Below are 19056 nucleotides of genomic sequence, written 5' to 3'. Positions count from 1 at the left end.
TGACCTGGCAGCACCCAGGATGGCTGCAGAACGGTGCCCACAAGCCCCCTTCCGCTCCGCCCTCCCCACAGGCCCCCTCCCCTCGCTCACTGCCACCTCTTCTTCACAGTGGAAGAAGCATTGGTTTGTGCTGACAGATTCAAGCCTTAAGTACTACAGGGACTCCACCGCTGAGGAGGTGAGACCAAGTGGGAAGACTCCCTGTCCCCATCAGGTGCTGGGGGCCCTGGAAGGGGACCGGGGGCGCCCAGCGGGGAAGTGGAAGGCGTGGACCATCGTGGGCTTTCCTGCGGCAGGCCGACGAGCTGGATGGCGAGATTGACCTGCGCTCCTGTACAGACGTCACTGAGTATGCGGTGCAGCGAAACTATGGCTTCCAGATCCATGTGAGCCGCCATGCAGCTGGGGTGGCATCAGGGCCGGGTGGGGGGGCCGGCGATGGGCTTCGTGACTGGCTCCTGTCACTCATTGACCTGGAGACCCTGTCCTGAGAGCCGTCAGAAGCTCTGCTGCCAACACCTGGCGTCTCTGGGGAGGCCTCAGAGATCATTGGTGGGGGAGGACGGGTGGAGTGTTGGGGAGACCGCAGAGCCCGCGGGTGGAAGGGAGCTTTGGCACCCTCCGCTCATCCCTAGGTGCAGGACCTTAGGTTCCCTACTTGGGGGGAGAGGGCCACCCTCCCTGGGGTGCACAGTGGCGAGGGAGCGGGGTGGGGGCAGAGCTGGCCATGTGGCAACCTGCCCGTGGGGTGGACTTGCAGACCAAGGATGCTATCTATACCTTGTCGGCCATGACCTCGGGTATCCGGCGAAACTGGATCGAGGCTCTGAGGAAGACCGTGCGACCCACCTCTGCCCCGGATGTCACCAAGTATGTGCCAAGCTGGACTGGGACCTTGAGGGAGGCACCTACCCCTGCATCCCTGAGTGGGGTTCTGGCACCCAGCTGAGGGCCCGGTGGCTGTACCTCTGGGGCCTCGGTTTCTCCATCAACAAAATAGAGAGAGGGCAAGGAGCATTCTTGGCACTCACCCGAAAATACTTTGAGGATCTGTGGTTTGACTGCCATTCCTTTATAGTCCCCCACATCTGAAAGGCGGGGAGGGATCTTGACTCTTCGGAGAAGATGCCAGTGAGTCAGAGGCCCCCCGCTAGTGGCTGATTGTCTCCGAGCCGTGGGAGCTGTGTCTGAGCCTGAGCTGGGGAGAGGGTGTGGTTAGGCAGTGCGGACGAGGAGCTCACCCCGCCGGACGTCGCCATGCGCGGAGGAGTGGAGGACTGAATGAGTTGCTGGCAGAGCCCCCCCCCACAGTCTAAACCCTCACCGCCCACGGCGGGGCTGGGAATCGCAGCTGCTGAACAGCAGGAATGGCGTGTGGTACTGGGGGGCCCAAGCATAAGACCCCCCTACTTGGCCATACCTCGGCTGTTCAACCTCAGGCCCGTGACTTTCTTGTCTGAGGGTCAGATTCTTCATCTGTCATGCCGAGCGTGGCGTCTGCCTTGTGGGAGGGGTGTGCGTGGAAGGGCTCTGTGGACTCCAGAGCACTCTGCAGCAGGGCCTCCAGGTAGTCTATAGGCTCAGCTGCTCTAACAAAGAAGCCCCAGACACAGTGGCATAAATAAGGGAGCGCTTGCTTTCCCTCTCCAGAACAATCCAGAGGTGTGTGATCCAGGCCTGGCGGGGCAGCTCTGCGGCCCACAACTCACACCTTTGTGTCTGGCTCCGTTCTCGTGGAGTTCCTGCCAGCAGCCAGGCCAGGGCATGCCCGGTCCTTTAAAGGGAACCACCTCTCACACCCCTGGGTGGGGGAATGCAGTCACATGGCCACACAGCTGCAAGGGATGCTGGGGCGGGGGGGGGGTGTCATTTTTGGCCAGCCAACGATGTACCCCGCTATTACTAATGGAGGAAGGGGAGGACTGCCATAGTTGGCACTCTGTGCACCCAGAGGTCACCGGTCACCTCATCTTCCCCCGCCCACCGTGAGCCCCTTGAGCCCTGGACCTTATCTTAAACCACACTGCTGGGAGGAACGCTTTGATCACCATTGGCCAGGGGCTCTGTTTGCTTTGCACACTTTCACTCACCTGGTCCTCGCATCCATCCTGTGAGAGGCATTGTTGGCCCATGTCACAGATGAGGTCCCTGGGGGCCAGAGCAGGACCCCAGCTCTCCTGGTGCCTCTGCTGCTGAGCGTGGACCCTGGGATGCTTCTCAGGGTCTGTTAATGATGAAGCTCTAGTCCTAACCTCGGGATGGGGGTCTGTCCCCGGGCCCCGGCCCAGGGGTGGCGCTCCAGCAGTGCTTGACCCTTCACTCCCTCCCGCCTGACGAGGCTCTGCTGGCACCCTAGGCTCTCGGACTGCAACAAGGAGAACACGCTGCACGGCTGCAGCACCCAGAAGGGCTCCCTGAAGGCCGGGGAGCAGCGGGGGGGCTCTGAGGTCATCGGTCGGGGCAGCCCGAGGAAGGCGGATGGGCAGCGGCCGTCCCTGGACTACGTGGAGCTCTCCCCGCTGACGCAGGGCTCCCCGCAGCGGGTCCGCGGCCCGGCCCGCACCCTCGACCGCCCGGCCAAGCAGGAGGAGCTCGAGCGGGACCTGGCCCAGCGCTCCGAGGAGCGACGCAGGTGGTTTGAGGCCACAGACAGCCGGCCCCCGGAGACCGCAGCTGGTGAGGGGCCGCGCCGGGGCCTGGGTGCCCCGCTGACGGAGGACCAGCAGAGCCGGCTCAGTGAGGAGATTGAGAAGAAGTGGCAGGAGCTGGAGAAGCTGCCCCTGCGGGAGAACAAGCGGGTGCCTCTCACCGCCCTGCTCAACCAAAGCCGCGGGGAGCGCCGGGGGCCTCCGGGTGATAGCCACGAGGCCCTGGAGAAGGAGGTAGGCATCACCGCTGGCCTCCGGGAACACCCCCCCCCCCCCCGCCGCTAGGGGCCCTCCTGTGCCTGCAGTCACTGTGGCATTCATCTGGCATACCTACAGGGACGGGGAGCTCACCCCTGATTCACTGTCTGGTACCTCAGACTCTTAGGAACTGGAATCTTCTTTCCTGGACCTTGGTGTTTCTTGTTTTGGGGCATTTTTTTTCCTTCTCAGTTTTGTCCTCAGCAACCACATAGAAGGGAGGAGAAGGGAGAGACCACTTTTTTTTTTTTTTAATTTATTTATTTGACAGAGAGAGACACAGCGAGAGAGGGAACACAAGCAGGGGGAGTGGGAGAGGGAGAAGCAGGCTTCCCGTCGAGCAGGGAGCCCGATGCGGGGCTCGATCCCAGGACCCTGGGACCATGACCTGAGCCGAAGGCAGATACTTAACAACTGAGCCACCCGGGCGCCCCGGGAGAGACCACTTACTCAGCGTCTTCTGTGTACCTCATCCTTGGCCTTGTTTCCCTGTATTGGCTCACGTAATCCTCTGAGCAGTCTCATGGTCCAGAGGGTAGACCTCGTCACAGTTGTACTGACAGGAAACGGAGGCTCAGAGACCACCTACTACGTAATGTAATCAGTGTCTGTGACCACAGTGTCCTGCTCCCAAACCTGTTTAGTCTTCCCTGGGACAAAGTTCTCCTGGGTCACTGACCTGGCCATCCAGGAAATAGCTGGAATGTCCCCTTTGCCTGCATTTCCACCACAGGCTGCGTCCCCTGCTCAAACCCAAAGCTCCTCACTGCCTCCCAGCACCCCCTTCCCGGCTTCCAGGTTCCCACTGACCCCCCCCCCCCATCCCCTTGTAGGTCCAGTCTCTTCGTGCTCAGCTGGAGGCATGGCGTCTTCAGGGAGAGGCTCCTCAGGGTGCACCCAGGTCCCAGGAGGACAGCCACGTCCCCCCGGGCTACATCTCGCAGGTGAGGCCAAGGGGCTGTTTGGTGGGGGCTGCGGGCAGGCTTCTGGTTGCCGAGGTTTCAGAGAACCACTGACGTTCTGGGAGTGTCGCAGAACCCGTGTGAGGCATTTGACCTGCATCGTCTCATCGAATGTGCCCCGCAGGTAGCCATGGTCACTGTGCCCATTTTACAGACAAGCCACTGAGCTCTGAGAGGTGATAGGACTTGCCCAAGGTCAACTGAGCTGCAGATGTCAGAGGTGGGATTTGAGTTCGGTTCCGGCTGACTGCAGAGACTGTGTGTGAGCCCCCCTGGGACACTCTGTACCTGGACCCCTTCTCCCACACCACCCGGGGAAGGAGAGCCAGTGGGGAGTGGGGCCCCCAACGGGCAGGCCCCCAGGGTCACTGCCTCAGCACAGAGAAATCCCACGCATGCCTGCCAGGCCAAGGCCCTGCAGCAGGTGGCCTGCAGGATGTGGGACGCTGGGCCTGCCCGGGACAGTGGTTCTCAGCTAGGGCTGATTTTGTTCCTCTGGGGACATTTGGCCATGTCTGGAAACAGTTTGACAGAAAAATACGTGTGTATTTTAAGCACATATACAGGCTGACATATGTTACTGATTAATTTTACTGATAATTACTGATCAATTTTGCTGATATAAAGGAGGTTTAGGACACAGTGTACAAATACGAAATTATCACTTTTCTTGTGAATTCCATATATAGCTAATTGAATTTTCTCAGAATACTTTCACTGGGTTTTTCGAATGCTTGTGTCCTCAGCTAACTGGCAGACGAGGATTGTTCTAACATGAATGTTGGTTGACTGTTTTGTTCATGTTAATGAGTAAAACGAGAAGATATACGTCAGAACTTTACTTGGTCAACGTCACGAGTAACTTCTTGGCCGAACTGGATAATAGTTTTCTTTTGAGAATATTCTATTTAGAAGAGTTTCTTCAGGTCCGTGTTCTAGTTACAGTGTGATGGTCATAAATTTGGCAGACTTGGAAGTTTAATCTGCATTATTAGCATTTTCTTATCCCTTGCTTAAGTCCAGACAATCAACAAAACAATAAATCAAGCCCTGATCTATAATGTTTACCAATTTCCATGGTGTAAACACTCCCACTGTGGCTGATGTCCCTGAACACCGAATCGGGAAGATGTATGTGCTGCACAGAATTATAGAGCGTTCCCACCAGACAAGGTACAGAAGACGTAAACAAACTCAAGAGCATAGGGGCGCCCGGCTGGCTCAGTTGGTGGAGCGCACGACTTCTGATCTCGGGGTCGTGAGTTCCAGCCCCACACTGGGGGTAGAGAATACTTAAAATCTTAAAAAAAAAAAAAAACACAAGAAAACCCTCAAGCATAGACAATAATAAAATGCAGTGAAATAACTAGGAAGTGATGAAAATTTTGAGTATCACCTTTGTTTTCACTGTAGTTAATTGTAAGTTTATATAATTTAACTTTTTAAATGGCTGCGCTTAACAACCACCTCACGAAATTGTGAAGAATATGACCATCAGCTGCCTCCAGTCAGCACGCCATTGCCTGAAGTAGAAGAGACTCTGCTGGGGTCCTAGGCTCTGGGCACGGGGGCCTTCTAGAAGAAGCTCCAGGGTTGGAGGTGGCTGTGTGGGGCGCCCAGGAAGGCACCAGTTTTGGGGTGGCGGCACGGGCTGGGGCAGGAGGTGGAGGGCCAGTAGGTGTCTACAGTGGAGACCTCCAGCAAGCCAAGGAGTTGGGGTCTCATTCCCCAGACCTGAGGGGATTTGGGGTCTGACAGTGACATCCGGAAAGTGGTGTTGGGATGCAGGGGGGCTTGGGAGGGGGCAAGGGCAGTGTCAGGACCTAGGATGGGCTGGAGGAGCGAGGGCTGCAGGGGGGGTGCACAGAGAGGAGAGATGAGGACTGGGTGACAGGGCCCAAGGAGGACAGGGGGGGCCCCCAGGGGCCCTGAGGCTGGTCCGCTGTGCAAGGCCAGGGAGCCCCATGGGGCTGAGTGGTGGGTGGAGCAGTCAGCTGAAGGGAGACCAGGGCCAGGAGGAGTTGGGACCTGGGTGGGGGAGGGGGGCTAGCTTTGGGGTCACCTGACATGGAGAGGGGAGCCGGGAGGGACCAGTGTTGTCAAAGGCTCCCTTGAGGCCAGAGGAAGGAGTGGGTGGGGGCATCTTCAGGCTGGGTGAGGCCCCACAGCAGGGCCTGAGGCAGCTGGGACACCCTTCAGAGACCCCCACCAGAGGGCTTCAAAGTGTACTCAGCCCTTGGATGCCCCCGGGGCTGCCTTTCTGGGTGGGTGGTTCCATTCGCAGCCATCGGTATCTGGTATCGGAGCAGCCTCATCTGTCTGTTTTACTGTTAGAACCTACATTAGATTTCACTAAAATGAAGTTTGAAAGCACTGCTCTGATTGCTCAGCTTACAGGTGGGGAAACTGAGGCATAGAGAGGAGGTGAGACCTTCGATCTAGAGGCAGACCTGTGTCTGCAGTCCAGGTTTCCTGGTCCCCATGAGGCCACTGGGCACACGAAGGGCTGTTGGCGTTTCATCCTGTTAGGTCGGGATGGGCTGGGGTGCAAATGGAATTGGCGGGTGTGGAGGTGAGAAGGGAATGATAAGGAAACAGAGCCGAAGACCGGGGTGGAGGAGGGGCTGCAGAGGTGGTGGGAGCCAGAGAAGAGGAGCTGAGCCATCTGTGTCCCCCTCTGGCCCAGGAGGACGTGGCTGGGGAGTCAGCGGACCCTAGAGAGGTGACAGCTGGGGAGGGATTCCTGGTATCTTAGTCCGGCAGGGAGCCCCTCTTTCAGCTTGTGGGGCTTGCCACATAGGACAGCAGCTGGGGGGTCTGGGGCTTCACCTGCCGGGGGCCACCATTGCCTCTTCTGGCCTCCCCCCAGCTTATTGCAGAGGGAGTAACAGGCATTTCTTGATTTGCTTTGATCCATGTCAGAGGTGGCTACTGGACACCTTGGGCCCTCCTGAAGATAGAGAAAGCAGCACTTGGCCCTTTAGGAGCCCCTCCTTCCTCACGGGCTGGTTCCTGCCTCTGGACCCCCTATTAGCCGCCAGGTCTGCCTACCTCATCTGGCCTTGTAAGGACAGCAGTCCCCACCCCCTATGTTGCTCCCATCTCTGTAGGTGGGCTTATCTTAGAGACCCTCATGAGTTGGTCTTAAGGGCCCGCTTTATAGAAGAGAGCACTGAGGCTCGGAGTGGGAAGAGGCTTGTTCAAGTTCACTCTGGTACAGCGAGGATTAGAACCCAGTGTGTGGAATTCCAAAGCCATGTTCTACTGTTCTGACTGGAGGGACACAGGACAGATGCAGAGGGACAGACATTACCTGCCCCCCACTCAGAACACCTGGCCCTTCCCCCAGACTGGTCCTTGTAGCCCCCTGGTGCAGCTGCTGGAGAGGTGGGGGTCAGCCCCCCCACACACCGTGAGGTGCCCAGTGGCATGGGGGATATACTCTTATCTGGGCCCTCAGCTTCGATTTCCTCCAGGGCTCTTCCCTTTTCCTTTTTCATGATCTTAAATTTCATTACATAAAAAATATGTTTACATTTTCAAAAATAATTCAGCCTAATCAAAAGTTTCGAAATAAACACGTGAGCGCTCCTTCCCCTGCCTGCTCTCCCCACCCCAGGCATCACCTTGATCACCCTCGGAGCACATCCCTAGAGTTTCCTGTTGCTGTTGGAACAAGTCACCACAACCTTAGATAACATGGGTGTATCAGCCCCTGGATTTGAAGGGGAGCAGCTTAACTGCGGTCTCGCTGGGCTCAAATCCTTTCCATGGGCTCCGGGTGGGACCTGTCTCCTCACCTTCTCCAGCGGCTTGTGGCCACCTGCATTCCTGGGCTCCTGGCCCCATCCTTCGTCTGCAAAGCCTGCAGTGGAAAGTCTGGCCCCTTCGCTTCCCACAGTGAATTATCACTGACCCTTTTTTTTTTTTTTAAGATTTTATTTATTTATTTGACAGAGAGAGACACAACGAGAGAGGTAACACAGTAGGGGGAGCGGGAGAGGGAGAAGCAGGCTTCCTGCGGAGCAGGGAGCCCGATGCGGGGCTCGATCCCAGGACCCTGCGATCATGACCCGAGCCGAAGGCAGACGCTTAACGACTGAGCCACCCAGGCGCCCCTATCACTGACCTTCTGTGGCCACTTCTCCCTGTCTGCCCTCCTGCCTCTGCTTCCGCATCTGAGGACCCTGTGACTCCATTGGGCCCAGGGAATAATTCAGGATAGTCTCCCTATTTTAGGGTCAGCTGATTAGCAACGTCAATGCCCTGCTGCCACATAAGGTAACATATTCAGAGGTTCTAGGGAGTACGATGTGGGCATCTCTGGGTGCCCCTACGGCATCTTCCCATGCCCTTCGCTGTGTTTGACATGCGTGGACTCGGATGCGTGGCTCTGTGTTGTTTCCGCGAGTGGGATCGCACCGTACGTGTTGTCAGAGACCAGCTTGCGTCACCTGACTTTTCAGGACACCTTTCCAAGGCAGTCCACGTGCGCAGCTCTGTTCTTCACCAGCTGCCTGGGAGCCCTTGTAAGGCTTGATCCCATCATTTAAGGGCTCCCCTGTTAGGTGTTGTTTCTGGTTTTCATGTCTTACCAACCTTACTGTAGGGAATACCCCTGTCCCAGAGTCTTTGTACACATGTGACTTTCTGTGGGGTCAACGGGGAGTTACTAAAAATGTGATGACAATACTCAGGTGCCCCCCCCCATGCATCTGTCGCAGCTGACTCTCCCAAGCACGAGTATTATCAGTCTTTGAAACACTTGCCAGTCTTGCCTACAGGCCCTATTTTGTGATCTCCGCAATTTCAGCTCACTTTCTCAGCACCTGACGCGTGTTAGGCTCTGGTCTGGACCCTGGGGGGCTCTGAGCTGGATCAGGTCTTCCCTGTCTTTGGAGAACTTACAGTCTGGCAGAGCCAGAGCCTTTGGAGGCAGGGGAGAGGCTGTCCAGAGATAGAGCGGGGAGGACATTAAGCTGGACTGCAGGCCAAGTCCGTTACCCTGGAAGAGAAAGTTGCAGAAGAACGTTCCAGGCAGAGGGCTTAGCCTTAGTTACAGCTCAGAGCTGTGACCATGCTATGAATTATTTCTTCTAACTGGAGTTCCCTGGTGGGGAAAGGCTCAGCCCGAGGCCACGAGGGTCAGACACAGGAGCAGGGACTTGACCCCACTGGATAGGAGCCTCTGAAGGGTTGGGAGCAGGAGAGTGACAGGGTGAGGTCTGTGGACTGGGGGAGCAGGGGCAGGTGTGGTCGGTGGTATGGGGCCCCAGGGAGGAGAGGTGGAGATGGCCGGCCCAGGATGGGCCTGCCCCTGAGGCTCACCACCTGGGGCTGGAGAAGGGCCACCGTCTGGGCAGCGGGGGCGGCCCTGGGACGAAGCTGGCTTCCCACCCGCAGGAAGCGTGCGAGCGCAGCCTGGCCGAGATGGAGTCCTCACACCAGCAGGTGATGGAGGGGCTGCAGAGGCACCACGAGCGTGAGCTGCAGCGGCTGCAGCAGGAGAAGGAGTGGCTCCTCGCCGAGGAGACGGCGGCCACGGCCTCAGGTGAGGACCCCAGGCTGCAGCTCCTCGCTGAAATCGGGGAGGACTTTAAATAAGGGGGGGTCTCTGTGCCAGACTTGGGAAAGGGGTCTAGGAAGGGGTGGAGCCCCCAGAACTGGCCTCTGTTCCTACATGATAAGGGGAAACCGAGGCAATAAAAGCCCCACCCACCCCCATGTCCTCCTGGGTTGTGACTCTCCCTCAGAGGCCTGCAGCCTCTGGGGATCTCACCCCAAGGCACGCGCACGCACGCACTGAGCTCCAACTCCATGCCCACGTGTGCGCTGTTTGCCGGGGTAGAGACTGCTCAGCTGCGGACCGGGGGTTGGGGGAGGGAAGGGCCAGACCCTGGGGAGGGCCGGAGCAAATTTGTGAGCTATTGCTAAGCCCCGTTCCCCACGCAAGCACCCTTAGCTCTTTGCAGTGCCCGATACCCCATTTCACAGATGAGGAACTGGGGCTCAGAGAGGTTAGTAACTTGTCCCATATGGCACAGCTTGGAGATGGCAGAGCCGGAGTTGGAGCTCAGAGCATCCTGACTGCAGAGCTGGTCCCTGAACCCCACCCTCTGCTCTCCCAAGCCAGAAACAGGAACGCCCGAGATGTTCGACATCTCCCTCCCTTCCTGTGTTCCCTGCACACCCCCCGTGTGGGCCTGGCACATCCTAGGCACTCCCGTGGGGTTTGCAGAATCATAGTAATGATGAGAGAAGTCACTTGATCTAGAACTTACCACCTGCCAGTGCTGTGTCACATGCTTCATGCACGCAAGCCTACGGCCCCTCATCCCGAACCCTGGAGCCGGTGTGTTCTGCATTTTAGGAAGGTAACCTAGTACACCTATTAGATATCCTTCCCAGCAGAGTCTGGGCTCTTCCCTGAAATCTAGCGCTAAGATTTTCACGGTGAAACTTCTCAGAGTTACGCCCAAGTGGGCTACAACTGACCACAGATAGCCTTGCATCTGTTCAGGTCAGGGATTGCCACTGAAAGAGTTAGGAAAAACTTCCAGTGTTCTGAGCCTTTGGATTTTAGAATTATGGATAAGATTGTGGACGACGGCTTGTTTAATCCTCCCAACCACCCTGTGTGAGTGTGAAAACACTTGGTCCTTGGTTGCTTACAGTCTGGAAAATAAGCCAGCGGGAGCTCTCTGCACATCTACTCTGGGCCAGGCATTGCTCTAAATGCTCTATGCACGTCTTCCAATAACGCACAAGAGAAGGTGCTGTTGTTTTCCCCGCTTTCCAACAAGGGACCCGAGGCACAGGGGGTTAAGTCCCCTGTGAAAAGTCACAGATTTGTACCAGCTGCAGTCCCTGCACTGGGTACGATCAGCGGGCTGGGCCAGGGAACTTGGCCTTGTGAAAGAACCCTCCAGGCTCTGCAGGGGTGGTGGACTGAGTGGGGTCCCACCTGGACGTCACTGACAGGTCAGATACTGAAGTGTCTGCCCAGCACTGTCCCACCCCAGCAGACAGGGATTGGTATCCTCCCTTAATAGGCTCAGAGAGGTCGAGCAACTTCCCTAAAGCCACTCAGTTCCTGAGACAGCCAGGTCCGGTGCTCTTAGCTTCTGTCTGAGTGGTACATGTGGGGTCTTGGGGGAGGTGGAGCCTACTGCTGCTGACCCCTCCCCCAGCTCCCCTCATGCCTCTGCCCTGCTTCTAGCCATTGAAGCCATGAAGAAGGCCTACCAGGAGGAGCTGAGCCGGGAACTGAGCAAGACACGGAGTCTCCCACAGGGCCCCGATGGCCTTCGCAAGCAGCACCAGTAAGATTGCACCCGGACCCTGGGGTCTGTTGGCTGGGCCTCGTTCTGAGCGAGCGGCTGCCCACCCTGGTGTTCGTGAGGCAGGAACCTGTGCTGAGGTCCCTTGGCAGAGGATGCAACACTTTGCCACCGGCTGAGACTCCCGACCCAGTCACCGGGCACAGGGGACAGAGGCAGGGGGCCCTCGGCCAGACCCCCATGCCAGTCCACATAGATAGTCCTTTAGGCCCCTTCTTGTCCAGCTGGTCTCAGCCTCCGTGGCCTCCCCTGGTTCGTGTCCCCTAGAGCTGGGCTGCATTACCACCCTTGGCCAGTAGGTGTCCCTCCCCACCGCAGAGGACAGTTCCGGATTGTTGGGCCCTAGAGGCCTTCCAAGGCTTAACCCCCACCTCATCGAGGCGGCACCCGCAGGCCAAAGAGGCTGTCACCAGTTCACAGCTCCCCAGTGGGCTGAAGGCAGAACCAGAGCAGGAACCTGGAGTCCCTGAGCTGCTTTGAGCCTCCCCCGAGCTGAGCACCCCCCCCGCCCCCCCCCCCCCCCCCCCCCCCGCCATCCCCGCCCGCCCCTGCCCCGGACAGGTCAGACGTGGCGGCGCTGAAGCGGGAGCTGCAGGTGCTGTCGGAGCAGTACTCGCAAAAGTGCCTGGAGATCGGGGCCCTGACGCGGCAGGCCGAGGAGCGGGAACACACGCTGCGGCGCTGCCAGCAGGAGGGCCAGGAGCTGCTGCGCCACAACCAGGTGAGCCCGGCCCCGGGTGGGGGCGGGGGCCCCGGGCGCAGTGGTCCGTCGTCCCCGCGCTGACCGTCCCGGGCCTCCCAGGAGCTGCACGCCCGCCTGTCAGAGGAGATCGACCGGCTGCGTGGCTTCATTGCCTCACAGGGCACGGGAGATGGCTGTGGGCGCGGCAGCGAGCGGAGCTCCTGTGAGCTGGAGGTGAGCGCCCCCCGCCCCCCCCCACTCCCCGGTGCCAGGCAGCCTGGCAGCTTCTCCGCACCCCCATGGGCTGGGTGTGCCCTGCGCAGGGAATGGTATGGCTCCGCAGGGCCGGGCCCCAGGGGGGAAGAAGCCAGCGCAGCTGGGATGGGCTCCTGGGACAAAGCCCTACCGCCAGAGTCCAGCCCTCCCATCAGGGGCCTACCACCTAGCTGCTGGGTGACCAGGGCAAGTCACCCCACCATTCTGAGCCCCAGGAGCTCCTCTGTAAAAGGAGGCTAGCATCCCCCTTACTGGGGAAAGTTGGAATGAGAAAATATGTGTGATCCCCAGATCCCCTAGTGTTTTATTTTATTTTATATTTTATTTATTTTATTTTATTTTATTTTACTTGATTTTAATTTATGAAAATTTGTATGTGGCTTTACTCTGTGTCTGGAATGTCCGTAAGTTAACTCATTGAATCTTCGTGACAATCCTACGAGGTAGATACTGTTTACTGTCCCTGTTTACAGATGAGAACACAGATGCAGGGAGGTCAGGTACCTTGCCCGAGGTCTCACGGCTGGTCAGCGCAGGTGTTGGGGTTTAAACCTGGCAGTCTGGCTCCAGAGTTGAAGCTTTTAAGCCTCTCCAGTCCTGGCCGAACCTGTCTCTGATTTGGTCAAGTCAGAATAGCAATAGCAAGCCGTGCTGCTCAGACTGGGGACGGGTTAATGAGGTATTTTGTAGGGAGGCCCGCCCTCTCCAGCTCCCTGGAGGTCATCCTCCTTGCCCTCAAGTTGAGGGCCGGGTACTGTGTTGGGACAACAGCAGAGGTGATCATGAGACACGCACTCACTGTGTGGACAGAGGTGAGAGAGCAAGAAGAAATCAGGGTTTCCTGGAGGAGCCTGGCCCTGGGCTGTGGTGGGTCTTGGTGCAGGTTGGGAGTTCCAGTCTAGGGGCCTGAAGCAGAGAGAAGCCAGCCTGCAGGGTGCTGTGGCCCTGGGTCAGCCCGGCACCGTGACCCTAGGTGTTGCTTCGAGTGAAGGAGAATGAGCTCCAGTACCTGAAGAAGGAGGTGCAGTGTCTCCGGGATGAGCTGCAGATGCTACAGAAGGTAGGGCCCGACTCGGAGCTTGTGGGCAGGGAGCCTCTGGACGCGCCTCCGTGCCCCATCCCATGAGCACCCACGCTGTGCCAGCCACCCTCCTCACCCCCTCATTCACGGCTCTCCTCGCATCTCTCCCTCGTAGGTGTCCTTGTCCCTATTTACAGACAAAGACACTGAGGCTGAGAGAGGGTGAGTGACTTGCCCACAGCTACACTTGCTTTATTTAGTCAGTAAATACTTATTGAGCACCTGCTGTGTGCCAGGCCCTGTGCTTGGTGCGGGGGAGACAGCTGTGAACGACAAAGGCCCGAGGCCCCGTGAAGGGGCGCCCGCGTTCCAGTGAGGAGTGAGCCGTGTGGCCGGCAGCGGGATGGGCCAAGATTTGGGCCCAGGGTTGTGCGTCTGTGGCCTGCCCCGTGCCATGTCCCCATGTGTTTGGCACCCGCATGTGTTGGTGGCTCCGTGAAGATGTGAGTCAGACTCACAGAAGGAGCCCCAGCCCCGGGCCAGGCTGACCTGGTCCGTGCCCTGGCCCCTCACTGCCAAGTGGTCTTAGACAAAGGCTTCCCCTCCCGGAGCCTCAGCTCCCGTCTCGAGGGACGAAAACGATGCTGGAAGCCGTCACTGGGCCATGCTGGGAGGGTGCACCCAGGCCCGGGGGTGCCGAGGGGCCACCAGGAAGGACAGGCCACCAGGCAATGGAGGGGCTTGGCGGCTTTGTGCTGGCCGGCAGGGAGCATGGTGGGCATGGGCCGGGTAGGCAAGGCCAGGAAGGGGGGGCTCCATGCCCTCACGGCTCTTCTGCGCCCTCCCAGGACAAGCGCTTCACCTCGGGGAAGTACCAGGATGTGTATGTGGAGCTGAACCACATCAAGACCCGGTCGGAGCGGGAGATCGAGCAGCTGAAGGAGCACCTGCGCCTCGCCATGGCTGCCCTGCAGGAGAAGGAATCCATGCGCAACAGCCTGGCCGAGTAGAGGTGAGTGCCAAGGGGTGGGCAGGGCCGTGCAGGGGTGAGGCCTGGTGGGGCACTGGGCCTGGAGAGGTGAGCTCAAGGCTCGCCCACACCCGACCCATGGTGCCACCTCACCTGGGACGCTCCCTTCTCATGGCTTCTGTTTCCCTTTCTGTAAACGGGGACAGTGATTCTAGCCACATGGGGGGTGGGGGGCTGTCAGTGGGTCAGGCTCAGCCAGAGGCTGCTTTGTAAACCTGAGCGTGTGTCTTCAGAGGTGGGGAGGTGCAGTTCAGGGCCCAATTATTGCCATGTGCCCCCCCGTGACAGCAGGCACTTAACGCCGCACCCCACCCGCAGCCTGATGAACCCACACCCCTCGTCAGGACCCCCAGTGCCCCTGCAAGTCTGGCGTGCCTGCCCCACCTTCGAGCTGGAGGCATGGCGCAGGTCACTGATCAGTGACAGCATTCCTTCCCCCGAGTTCCACGCCTCCAGCATCCCGGATGGAGCTTGCCCCCTGACTTAGTCTCACGGCCGTCTTTGATTTCCCAGGCTTCAGAGCGTTCCGATGCTGCCTCTCCTAATGCCCCATCTGCTGGGGGCTGCTTCATTCAGACCGATCCTTGGGGACTGCCTGAGGCAGTCGGGAGAGGCCACCCTGGGGGCCAGGCTATGTGAGGAGAAGCCCAGAGGAGCAGGCACAGGTCTGGCCCAGCCTTCCAGGCCACCCTTGCCTGGCCTAAGCGCGCAGCTCCCCGACTCTTGTCTTCCAGGTCCTGGTGGCCCAGCCCCGCGGCAGACCGTCCCCCGGCCTGAGGGGGCCAGTCAGTCGCCCTCCTTCCTGCTGGATGGAAGTCAGAAGCCAAGCTTTCTCCCCACCCTCTGTGGGCCGCACGTGCACTCATACCCACCACACACAGACACACGCACACACGCGCGTGCGCGCGCGCACACACACACACACACACACACACACACTCTGCGTATCTGAGCGCGCCCTTCGCACTGGGTCTTACCTTGCACCTTCTTCAGGATTTTATATGTGAAGAGATTTTTATATAGATTTTTTTCCCTTTTTTTTTCCCCCCAAAAACACTTTATACTTTGAAGAAAGCAATTCCTGGTGGCCATGTGCCTCCATCACGGGCTCCTCCTCTGGCTCTAGCCCCCTGCTCGGGCTTCTGGGCCCGTGGCCCTGCCCCAGGGGTCTAGCCGAGGCCCAGCAGCAGCCGGCGCAGAGCAGACTCCGGTGGGAGAGGCGGGGAGCCAGCCACTCTCTTCCTTCCGTACCTCCCACTACCTACTTCCTGCCCTGAGGCGACCCACACCTTGGGACTCTGGACAGAGGGACAGACGGGCAGAGGGAGCCAGCAGCTGTCCCTAAGGCCTCGCCTCCTCCTCCTCCGAGGGGGTGCTGGACATGGAAACGCTGGAGCCGCCCCATGAAGGCTTCTCTCCTGCTCCATGAGCCTTCTTAACTTAATAAAATGTTCCCGCAGCTCTGGTGTCCAGGATGGCTGGAGCAGGGCGGGTTATGGAGGTTGGGGCCTCATCACCCACGCCCCCCCCCAGCACTGCACCCTTCCTGAAGGGAAAGGGAGGCGAGAATCTAGTCCGGCCGGCGACAGCTTTGCAGCACCACGTGGGGTTTGCCGACCAGCAGCCCCAGCAGGGTCACCAGGGAGCTGGTTAGAAATACAAGTCCAGACCCCCCCAGTGATTCATGTCTTCTCCAAGTCTGAGAAGGCCTGGAGTGGGCCCTAGGCCCAGGCCTTGGAGAAAGGACAGGAGCTGAGGCTCTGCCCCTGATGACCTTGGGCAAGCCACGACCCCTTTCTAAGCCTTCATTTGCTTCCCCGTCAAATGGGTGCCTTTCGGCCCCAGTCCTACATTGAGGCTGTGCTCACAGGTCACGTCCAGCCCTGGTGGACGTGGCTACCCCAGGCCCACCAGGCTGGAGGCTTCATCCCCCAATTGGCCGGTTGTGCTGCTGCTGAACCCTGGTCCTGGCCATGAGCGACTGCAAGCCCAGCGCGGGCGGTCCAATCTGCAGGGCTGTGTCCAAGATGGGGTGACAGAGTGAGCCAGCCTCGCCCCCCACAGCCTTTCCCATCAGTCCAGCCTGGGTACTGGGGGAGCTGATCAGGGACTGACTGGCCCTGCCCCCACCGAGGCCACGAAAACAGGTGGGGTCCCGGATGCTGTGGGGTCCCAGAGGCCGGAGGCACCCAGAGGAGACCCCATCCAGCCTGCGGGTAGAAGAGGGCCTTTGGAGGTGACTTTGAAATAGGTCTTTTCCAGATAGAAAAATCAGGAAGGGCATTTCAAGTGAGGGAGTAACATGAGCAAATGCCCTATAAACATCCCCAGTGTGTTCAGGGAAAGGCCCGCAGGGGAGCAACTTTGTAGGCTTGTGGGGAAAATGTACCCCTTCCCTGGCCAGTGATGGGTTTAGGAATGGGCCTGGGAGGCAGTTCCAGTCAGATGCGGGGGGGACGTCTTGAGTGGGGGTGGGGGGCTGCAAATGTCCGAATGAATGAGTAGATTGTGGGATAGTCACACCTCAGCATACTACACGGTAATAGGAAAGAACAACAGCTCCACACAAAAAACACGGATAAATCCTCCAGATAATGTTGAGTAAAAGAAGTCAGACACACAAGAGCACGCTATACGATTGCATTTATGTGTAGTTCAAGAACAGGCCAATCTGTCACTGTGGTGGTGGGCATCAGAACAGTGGGGACCTCTGGGCCAGGGCAGGGGCAGACACGGGCTAGCAGTGAGCACAGGGGAAGTTTCTGGGGTGCTGGGTAGTGGTCACAGGGGTGTACACGCATGTAAAATGTCCCCTGCTGTACACTGTACAATCTGTGCATTTGGCTGTGTGTGAATCATGTCTGTGCTGGAAAAGCTGGGGTTCCAGCGGGTGCCCAGGTGGGCTGCCCTGGGGAAAACCCAGTGACCTGTCACACAGGGCATTTGGGCCAAACCATGTGCTGGGGCCGCAAGGTGTGCTCTCAGGAAGCCAGGCATGTGCTGTGGAAAGAGCAGAGGCTGAGGTACCAGAAAAACCTGCCCTGGTTCGAACCCCAGCTGCTGCCTCCAGCTGGCTACATGAACCTCACTGAGTCACATCCCTCTCCGGGCTTTATTTCCCCATCTGTTAAATGGGGACAATAATGTCTATCCCAGAGGGCTGTTCAGGTACTAGATTACCAACTGTTTCAATGATCTGTTGGGGTTTAACCAATTACCACAAACCTCATGGCTTAGAACAAGCTTTTTTATGATCACTCATGGTCCTGTGGATGGCCTGGGCTCAACTGGGCAGTTCTCATGGTGTCTTTTTTGCAGTTGCTGTCAAGTGGTGGCTGCACCGGAGTCATCTGAAGGCTCCGTTGGGTTGGACATCCAAGATGGCCTCTTCACTCATAGGTCTGCGGCCACAGCTGGGTGGCTGTGACAGCTGGTGGGGGGAGGGGGGCACTGGACAGCCGTCTCCCTTTCTCCACATGGCCACCTCATGTGCCTAGCTTGGGCTTCCCCACAACATGGCGGCCTCAGGGCAGTCTGTAGTCTGACTTACATGGTAGTTGTCTTCCCTAAGAGAGAGTTTCAAGAGACCCAGGAGCAATCTACAAACTTATGACTGAGGCTTGGAGGTGTTGTGGTATCACGTCTACCACATTCTATCACATTAGCCAAAGACAAGTCACAGGGGGACACCTGGGTGGCTCAGTTAAGCATCTGCCTTCGGCTCAGGTCATGATCCTGGGGTCCTGCTCAGCGGGGAGTCTGCTTCTCCCTCTCCCTCTGCCGTTCCCCCTGCTTGTGCTCTCTTTCTCTCTGTCAAATAAATAAATAAAATCTTAAAAAAAAAAAAAAAGTCACAGGGCCAGCCCAGATTCAAGGGGAGAGGACAGCACCAGGGCTGAATGCTGGAAGTGGTTCACTGGGCGCCATCTTTCCTCCCCACTCCTGCTTCTCGCCCTCCCTCTCCAGCTCCTACTTCGTCTCCGTAGAGCCCTGTTCTTCCACGCAGCCCTATAATTTTGGAGGTCCCCGGGGTCTGTCCCCAGTTGTGCCGCCTTCTACCTGTTCTGTGACAACCTTGACCGCTCATCCTTGGCTTTTGTCTGTCTCCAGCCCAGACCTTACTCAGGAACTCCAGACCTGAGCAGCCTCAGTCTCAAGGCCACTGTCAAGGCTTCGTCTTCCCTCCCACCTGCTGTTCTTCGGTTAGTTACAGGGAGCTGCAATTAGCACAGAGGATGCAGCAGACCTGGCCTGAGAGGTCAGGAGAGGCTTCTTAGAGGAGGGGGTGCTGGAGCTGAGCAGGAACTAGCTATGCTAAGAGAGCAGAGAACGTGTTCCAGGTCGGGGGAACATCATGTTCAAAGGCACTTAGGAAAGTGAAGCCCATTCAGGCACAGGGCAGGTGGGTTTGGCTAGAGGGATGCATAGAGTGACCTAAAATGAACCCAGAGGGACAGGCCAGAGCTAGAACCTGATCTGTGGGGACAGTGGGGGCCATGGGTCCAAGCTCCAACTTCATTCTTAACCCAATGGGGAGCCACAGGGGCACCCTGGCTTAGGACAGAGGTCTGGGTGAAGACGGTGGGGGGGGTATCCTCCACGTATGGAGTCTAGCGAAGGCTGCAGGCTGGCCAAGGGGGTGGGATGTAGCACGGGGGCAAGAGCAGAGGACAGGACTCCCGGAGGGGCAGAAGGTAGGTCCACAGCAGCCAGAGCACGCGAATGCTTCCAGAAGGGAGTGGCCAACAGGGGCTGGAAGTAAAGGTCCACAAAGAGGCCACTGAATTTTGTCGGGCCACAGGAGGTAGGAAGCTGTGTGGGGTACGGGGTGCTGTCGGG

The 19056-nt window shown here is 58.2% G+C and overlaps 1 protein-coding gene across 3 annotated transcripts in view; it reads left to right on the top strand.

Moving 5' to 3' along the window:
- The window catches only part of LOC113922428 (TRIO and F-actin binding protein), a 54876-nt gene extending 39199 nt beyond the window's left edge, over positions 1-15677 (top strand). For 2 of the 3 annotated variants that reach the window (XM_035721821.1, XM_035721819.1), the window contains 12 exons: positions 110-178; positions 297-386; positions 761-870; positions 2357-2882; positions 3740-3850; positions 9272-9419; positions 11088-11190; positions 11770-11929; positions 12011-12124; positions 13140-13226; positions 14036-14199; positions 14952-15677. In XM_035721821.1, the coding sequence (XP_035577714.1) occupies positions 110-178; positions 297-386; positions 761-870; positions 2357-2882; positions 3740-3850; positions 9272-9419; positions 11088-11190; positions 11770-11929; positions 12011-12124; positions 13140-13226; positions 14036-14197 (1680 nt within the window). In that variant the 3' untranslated portion in view covers positions 14198-14199; positions 14952-15677. Of the gene's footprint in view, positions 1-109; positions 179-296; positions 387-760; positions 871-2356; positions 2883-3739; positions 3851-9271; positions 9420-11087; positions 11191-11769; positions 11930-12010; positions 12125-13139; positions 13227-14035; positions 14200-14730; positions 14885-14951 lie in introns of those variants that run through there. The other variant, XM_035721820.1, reaches the window with a different exon arrangement.
- The last annotated feature ends 3379 nt before the right edge of the window (positions 15678-19056 follow it).

The sequence above is a fragment of the Zalophus californianus genome, chromosome 9, assembly GCF_009762305.2.
Source record: "Zalophus californianus isolate mZalCal1 chromosome 9, mZalCal1.pri.v2, whole genome shotgun sequence".
In the NCBI taxonomy this organism is placed as follows: domain Eukaryota; kingdom Metazoa; phylum Chordata; class Mammalia; order Carnivora; family Otariidae; genus Zalophus; species Zalophus californianus.
The sequence above is the reverse complement of the archived record's forward strand: the minus strand, read 5'-3'. Positions and strand labels throughout refer to the sequence as shown.